Here is an 8,643-nt window from a genome sequence, read left to right as displayed (position 1 = left end):
TTTTTTTGCCGCTCTTGCTTTTTTGAGTGTGCGATTAACTGACGTTCCGGATAAGTGACTTGCGGATAAACGACGTTCTACTGTAATTGGAAGTTCCATAAGCGAACTCGAAATATTAAAAATATACTACTACGTGGTATATTTATATATATTTTCAGAACTCAATTTGAAAATTCAGAAGCCAGGGGAAAATTTTCAGATGCCACGCCGAGTGGGTCCACACCCTGGTCTGAAAATGGAAAATTCTACATAGAATCATCAGCCGAATTCAGTGATGGAATGGTTGACACAGGGCGCTACAACGCCAAGGAGTCCCAGGGAACTGATTCCCGGGCACGCCACTGGATATGTGCGTTGGTGGCCATCTTCATTCACTTGCCTCATGATGTAAGGAGAGAAAGCACTGTTAATGTAGCGTGGAACTATTCCAACGACTGAACATGAAGATTAGTGGAAGTGGCAAGGTGGCCAGAGATTACATCAGAATATATTACTCCCAGCGTCCAGACGGAAGGTGAGGCAACCTTGATCTCTTCCGTATCGCTCGGATCGCAGGTAGTGTTGCCAACCGCAACCTCCTCTCTTATTTCCTTTCTCCACATTGAAACTGGTATTACAGTTCTCTTTATAACCAAAAAAATACGTATATTTGGTGACTTTATATTCAGCTTATTCTCTGATTATGAGTGATTGTCTTCTTTTTTCTCTTCCTTCGAACCGTTTGTTCTTGGTTTCTCTCTATTTATGATCATAGGCGTGCGCACGGGGGGGGGGGGAGAGGGCAGTTGCCATTCCTAATACTCTTAAACAATATTTTTCTCTTCAAAAGATAAAGTATTTTCAACTACGGCGGGTTTATTCTGTATGTAAATGGACTACCTCACTTCGTTCTCCAGCAAATTACATATTCTTAAGACTCAGGCATTTTATTAGTTAGCCTAGTTGTGTTACACTTATGTGATCGCAGAATAAATTGGTCACACATTGGAAATGAATAATTATGTGTAGTTGTTTTGAATCTGCTGTACGAGATCGTGTTTATATGTAAAGTAGTCTGTGTGTTTACCACAGTGAAGGAAAATAACGGAGGAGGGGAACAGAGAACATTTTGTGCCGCGGAAGCTGGAATTCTCCTAATAGAATGATTTTCCGTGTATCCGGACACACACTATGCTTAGAACCCAGCAATACAATAAAACAGAGATATGAATTGAGGTTTTTCTTTCTCCGACTGAACTTCATCGAGGGTTTTTGCCCTCCTTAATCAGAGGGTCTGAGCACGCTTTTGTTTATGATAACTTTCTTATCTCTTCTTCAAGCAAGGGAGTCCGCAGGATTGGGGGGGGGGGGGCAGAGTAAGATTCCATATCTTGCGCTTCAGTCATAGAAACTTTTTATTGTTGTTTTGTTATTATTATTATTATTATTATTATTACTTCACAAATTCAAAATTGAATTGAAAATACTTTCGCGTTGTGTACAAGTTCAGACTCGAGTCTACTATTTAGATAGAAACTGTATTCTCCTTGCTTACTTCCCATAAACATCTATCACCTTGTTCATGAACAGTTCTTTGTCCTTTTGTACTTTTTCACAATGCACAGATATCAGTCAGAGACGACTTAATCTACCGTCCTGCATGGTACCCCTGCTTCATGTTTTTACGTATTAAAGAGTACTGCAGAAGAAATAATTATTCAAAATGAAGGGGTGTGAATTACGAAGGTTAAATCCAGAATTTGGTAAATTATTTCCTGACGTTTCGTAATCACGAAGAGCCCAGAAATTCCAAATAATCTTAATTTCTAGAAAAACGTTAGTAGTACGAATATCCGGATAGTACAGATTTGATAAAGGATTTGTAGAACATGACGAATAAAGGAATATGTGAATAGCCCGTAAAACGGATAAACGAAAAAAACTGATGAAATAATGCACACATTCGGATATCTGGACATTTCGAATAATCCACATATCGGATATCCGAATATTTGAAGTCAGGATAGAAAAAAGGTAAAGTGTTCCCCTGTGCTTAGCACCACGCCATGAAGGCGTATAGGGGGTGTGGGGGTAACGCCCCACACTTTCTTGATCCGGTCGTGAGTAGAAAATTATCCGATATCCGGATTTGGCCATGCCTACTGTGGATTATCTACAATGTCAAGCGTGCACTTAGAAAACCACCTCTTTCCTTACCTTGCGTTCATCATCCATTCAAGGAATATTTCAAAATATGCACGTTTTAAGTTGAACCAAGACTTTGCATTGTAAACAATACTTCTGGTGGAACATCAACCCAGTTGGCAACACTTAAAATTCCGGGTTCACGGGCCAACGTCCCTTTCGGTCGGTCAAGAGACTTTGTGACATCACTGTTACATCACATCAGTCACAATGCATGGCACTGACGCAGGAAGCGTTCCTTCGGGAGTAGATGATGGATCTCCACAGGAGGTAGAGGAGAGGATTAGAGGAGAAGCGAATGACGCAAGAGCCTGTCCCTTCTCTTGGGATTCCGCGAATCCACTTATCGCTATAATAAACAACTTTCGCGATCTCCGACCTCATCGCCTGGTGGCAACACAATGCTTCCTTTTGTCTTTATTCCTCTGTTGACGCCCAGTGGAATGACAAAGGGGATGGATACATTGCGAAATGGTTGCAAGGTCACGATGAATATTGGTTGGGGGCGTTAGCTGATGGATATCATTTTATTATTTTCACAGTTATGCTAACAGAAGCGTGATATGTAATCAACAGAGGCTATCTCATATCTCCATTTGCAACTTGGTCTATCATAACGGATTCGCTTTTCGAATTGTCACAATAGTTTCAATTCCTTCAACCCATAACGTGTGCCTACGCCATAGGTGGAGTCATGATCTATAAGTACATATGGAGTGACGAACTAACTATCAGGGGGGAAACATAAATTACATATTTACGAATTTAGTCTCAAACAGTAGTAGCACCGACATTGTTATTACTAGTATCATTATTGGTCAGTGGCGGCGACTGGATCCCAAAACTGGGTGGAGCAAGGACAGTTTACTTCCCTTTGTAGATAAAGTTTGGCATAGTGCAGGGGCAAAAGTGACAAAAAGTGGAGGAGAAACTGCCGCCCACGTCCCCCTAATCGCCGCCACTGTTATTGGTAGTAGTGGTGGTGGTGTTAGTAATATAAAGAAGTTTCAACCAGAGTAAAATCTTCAATAATTTAATTTACATTATTACGATTTGCAGAAGGTATACAGTTAAGCATCTGTATGGCGGTTATTTGCGGTACATACATAAACATTATAATGATTTATAAAACATTTTATATATCAATATAACCTAAACTTAGAATATAAAAAAAGACGGTGATATGTTAAGAAGAAAACGATAATATAAATAATTTTGTTACTAATTTGTATAGGAGGCTAATAAAATACAAAGGAAGGAAGAATTTATGATAACTTCAAAAATAATTACTTTTGAATGGTGGTTAAAAAGCAGCTGTATTGTAACAATGGGTTATATACAAATATATTAATATACGTGTATGTCAAAAGTATATTAGGCTCTGGAAACAGTGGAACAGACAACATACTGACTTCGTGTTCAGTGGAAATTACACGATAAGCATGTAATAAAGATAAACACCTCAATGTATTCAGTATTAATTTATTAAGAACCACTAAAACACGAAAAAATTTGGATCGGGCCTACAGTTTGAATATATAGTATGGAAAATACGCTTACTGTGGCACGAAACTATGACACGTACCTAAAGAGAGAAAAAGAAATACTAAACACAAAGAATCACTTGAATGCTCTAGTCTAGAACGAATTCTAAAAACAGATGGAATTGTTCAGAATTTAGAATATCGTAGAAGCTTTTCGAAAGGATCGGAATTTTGGAGAATGAATTTTGCTACCGCTGGCGAAAGATCCAGTGCAACTTAATAGATTTAACTCCAACATGGAAATAAATAAATCAAAGCATTCTCATTTTTTCCACCTCTATCTCACCATTTTTACAACATTGTAATCACACTTTTCTGTTTTCTTCTTTCTCGCATGAAAAGTTGACGCAATGGTATCAACAAAAATCAAATTCGAGATTGCAGATTAACACGTCTTAGAACATTATTATGAACCAGTTTTATTGGACTTACAGCAAGTATAATATATTAGTTTTGGCTGTTTATGCCAAGAATGCAAGAAATCTTAGATCAGCATCATCAACAAATTTTATTGTACTTACAGCTTACGTCTGGCTGATTACATCCAGCATACAATTTAAGTACATAAATATACACTTTTGATATAAATTTTACACGTAAAGCTCATATACATTTGCTTTTATATAACTACATTCACTCATTCATTATTTTTTTAAAAAAAATACAATTTCATATCAGGCCTCAAAACTGCAGGTATAATAAGAAATCTTAGAAAGTCAATTTATGTTTCCAGGAAGAAAAATTTAGGGTAGGTCAATAAAACTTAACGTCATCAAAAATAGGCCAAAGTTACAAATAATGTTGACAATGCTATCCAAATGGTCGTGCAGAGAGAGGAGTTGTCGGAGTTTAACCGGTAAAGACTGAGACAACACCGAGGGATTCCTGAATTCTTAACCGTAGTCGTAACGCTCCGCGATTACTCATCCCGCGGAGATATTTTATTCATAGTGAGGTTAACTCACCGACGCATCTCCGTTTGAATTATATCTTCATCGCCTCCTCTGACTCATCGTCGTTTCCAGATTTCCAGGTGGCGAGACCGAAGTCTCCGTTCGCCATCTGCCACCATCCATGAGTTACGGCTCCTTTCTCCGTGCATGCACACATGTAGCTGTGCACTTACGCCGGCCTCTCTCTTTCCAGGCGCTAAATTATTAAAGGCGATCTTGTGTGTTGCGAGAGGTTCTTCTGGCTACGAGGATGCTGCAAATCTCTCCGAGGCGAGAGAGGATGTCGAAGGGGGATGAATAAATTAGGGCGATGAAAGTTGACACAACGCGCAAAGATTGCGGCGGAACGGCTTGTAATCAGGTGGCTCCGTGGGGGAAGAGGGTGGGGGCTTTATTATATTGGGGCTCGGCTCACACCCAGTGATTTCTTGCGAACGAGCTGTGTGTTCATAAGGTTGTAGGATCTTCCGTTCAGGTTGACACCAGTGAGGGTGTTTTCTAGTCCCTCCCTCCATGCACTCACTCTGCTTGATTTGATTTTGTTTATTTTACTTCCATTGTCTGCCACTTTTGGTTAATCGCATAGATCAGGATGAGTGATGATATGATGAAATTGATGCAGGGACACTCACAAAGAACATCCATGCCCAGGTGTGGATTCGAACCCGGGACGACTGGCGTCGAAACACACTCTGCTAGTCGCACAAATAACTTACACGATATTTTTGAAACAAGAGACAAAGATGTAAATCAATGTGAGAGAAAAACGATTTTCAGTTTCAGTTTAGTTCACTTTATGCAAACATAGGCTAATCGGGACTGAACGTACAGTTTAAAGTAGGATCTACTATCCACTGAGTATCGAACCCGGAACACCTTGATTGCAAGGCGACGACATTACCACTACGCCAACCGAGAGGCCCCGAGAGAAAAGAAGAAGCGAATGAGAGAAAGTGAAATTGGTGAGATAGAAAGCAGGTAAATATAAGGAAAAGTTTAAAAATGAGAAAGGGGAAGAAAGAAAAATAGTAGAACAGGGTAAAGAAAGGGAAAGAGTAAAAAGAAACAGAGATAAAGAGAATAAAGAAACATTAAGAAAGATGCAGAATCATAACCATCGCCTACCATCCCCACCCAAACCAATTTCTCTGGCGGCTGCACTTGGATCTCCGAATCCATCATGCTGTGGCTCATATCATTCTTGAAAACACTGATAAGCCTTGTTTGCATGTTAATAAAACATTAAAATTCTCACCAAGGCAAAGTTTTATAGTATAAAAATATACATAAAAACGTAACAACATATGAATCTTCGTCTGAAGAAGACCCTGTTAGAGGGTGGAAACGTTACGTTTTTATGTATATTTTTATACTATAAAAGTTTGCCTTGGTCAGCATTTTAATGTTTCATTCTTGGAAGTTAAAACCTGAACATACCTCAATTTCTTTCCTATTTATGCACGTGACAATAATCGTAGACACATACATGTAAAATATCCGCCCTGGCAGTTTCAGCCCACAATCAGCTATTGTATTTTCATATATCACTGCATTGGTAAGATAGACTAAACTACATTTTACCATGGAGATGATGACTGTGTTTACTTCAGTTTCAATTTCACTGCGCCTTTCACCTCACGACCCATATTTGAGGGCCCACTACCACACGGTAATACGTGTACTACTGCGCTTCGAGTGTATATCGCTCGTTTTGCCTGTTCGAACGTTATTCGGTCGATTGAAGGGGCTCTCTATTCCGTACGCTATCTAGCGTCGTCCGTGCGAATTATTTGATGCTCGAGCGAAATCTTCTCGCTGCAGCACTTTAGTACCTACATACTGAAACCTCACCCAGAGCCAGTATAACCATCTTTGAGACTTGTGTTGTGTCCTGTCCATTTGTCTAATCAATATCATCACACCAATTATCCTCAGTTTCGAAATTAGCCAAAAGTGGTAGCAGAGCGAGGTAAAATTAATCAAATCAAAACAAATCAAACTCAAGCAGAGTCCCATACCAGTTGTTTTTTTTAATCCGAAGTCACTGAACAGCCAAGTGTTATGTTTCCAAGGCGAGATTGCCCTCTGTTGAAATATCGGTTCTCCATCAGGGAGGGATCTGTTGTCATCTCCAGAGGTTGCCAAGAGCTGGAGGTCGTCGTCCAGCCGAGTTGCTTTTTCATCGGAAGGAAATTGTTTGTTTTGTTTCCTCTTCCCCTAACGAGCCGCCGGTGACGTAATCTCTTACCAAACTCCTCTTCCGGCTTTGTTCCGAAGTCGTTTACCCCTGTTCGAGGTCCTCCCGTTGGAGAGGGAGGATGGATTCCGTGGAGAGTGCTTCCCTCTGCGGGAGACCCTAGCAACATCTTCAAAGATCAAAGGTCTTGTAAATAAGCTCTAGATCAACAGACGACGTTGATTGTCCTGATCGATTGAATGTTGAACGGATCCACATGAACGAACAATTGGAATTTCAGCTTAAAACGAAACCCGGATGAACCAATAGTTGAACATATAGCATGAAAAATAACCCAAATGAACAAACAATCGAACATCTAGCATAAAATAACCTGGATGAACGAATAATTGAGCATCCTAGCCTAAAAAAATTGAGGGGTAAGAGTAGGAACGACAATAATCTGTTTGAACAAAGCATTGTTAAAATTGCCCAATGCCATACATAACATTCGTGTGTGGAAATAAATATCTAGTCATGTACTAGGGTCTTTCCTTTCATCTTCATTGTTGTTAACCCTTTAAGTGGGTAACTACCAAATATCTTCCGTAGTGGGTAATTAAAATAAATACAACTACTCATTACTCTCCAAAAGTGCATCTTCTCCACTCAAGAAAGATAGATAACTCTCCTTGCTGTTTTGATCCATCGTGGAAAAACACAAGATTTCAAAATACAAGAAGCCAGGACTCCCGGGTTCGAATACCGGCCTGGGCAGGGGCTTTCTTTTTTGAGTGCCCCTTCATGACTTTCATCATATCACGACTCTTCTCATCGTCGCGATTAGCCAAAAGTGACACAAAAATTACTTAAAATAATCTAATTCAATCAATCAATCAGAATAAAAAATTAAGGTGAATTTGTCTGTAAAACCCAGAGTTTTTTGTGTAGCTAATTAAATTTTTTGTATGTGTCAGATACCAAGGTGATGCAAGTCTGACGGCAATTACAGTCTTCTACGTCAATTCGTCTGGTACCTAGAGCAATTCAAAGATGGCGCAACGACTTGAACATTACTCCAATGAGGAGGTGCGCAGTGTTATTCGGTTTTTATGGGCCAAGGGAAAGAAACCATCTGAAATTCATCGAGAATTGTTGGAGGTCTATGGAGAGAGTGTTATGATGCAGAAACAAGTGTATGTGTGGTGTAACTCATTTGCAAGTGGTAGGAGTAGTGTGACAGATGATGACAGAAGTGGCAGACTAGCAACGTCCATCACCGACAGCAATGTGCGAGACGTGGATGCGATGATTCGTGAAGACAGAAGAGTCAGGTTGCATGACATTGCTGATGCATTGAACATCTCATATGGTTCAGTGAGGAGTATCGTCCATGACCAACTTGGTTTCAGGAAAGTGTGTGAGCGCTGGGTGCCCAAAAATCTGAGTGAGGACCAAAAACACCACCGAATGGGCATTTCCCTGACCCCCGTCACACGATATGCCCACGAAGGCAGTGGTTCCTATGTCGGATTTTAGTGTGATACCATGTGTCAAACATACTACAGTTTCATATTTATTTCTACGCACGTTTTTCAATAAATCGAAAACTCACCTTACTTTTTGATACACCCTAGTACTTACACGCCTCCTGAATTGCATACACCTTGGATCGAATCACAGTTTATATAATATAGAAATATATATTTATATGTATATATATTGTATGTACAAGTGTAAGATAAATACAGCTAGCAGTGTGTCAACATGGAAGCAGTGATAATGA

The 8,643-nt window shown here is 39.7% G+C and overlaps 1 protein-coding gene across 1 annotated transcript; it reads left to right on the top strand.

Moving 5' to 3' along the window:
- Positions 1 to 7,910: 7,910 nt before the first annotated feature.
- On the top strand, positions 7,911 to 8,396 carry LOC145984112 (protein GVQW3-like). Its single transcript, XM_083117545.1, has one exon. The coding sequence runs from the start codon at positions 7,911 to 7,913 to the stop codon at positions 8,394 to 8,396; it is 486 nt and encodes a 161-aa protein (XP_082973671.1).
- The last annotated feature ends 247 nt before the right edge of the window (positions 8,397 to 8,643 follow it).

The sequence above is a fragment of the Lepisma saccharinum genome, chromosome 1 (genome assembly GCF_977018435.1).
Source record: "Lepisma saccharinum chromosome 1, izLepSacc3.1, whole genome shotgun sequence".
NCBI classification, from domain to species: Eukaryota; Metazoa; Arthropoda; class Insecta; order Zygentoma; family Lepismatidae; genus Lepisma; species Lepisma saccharinum.
Note: the sequence above shows the minus strand (reverse complement) of the source record. Positions and strands in the feature narration are given on the sequence as shown.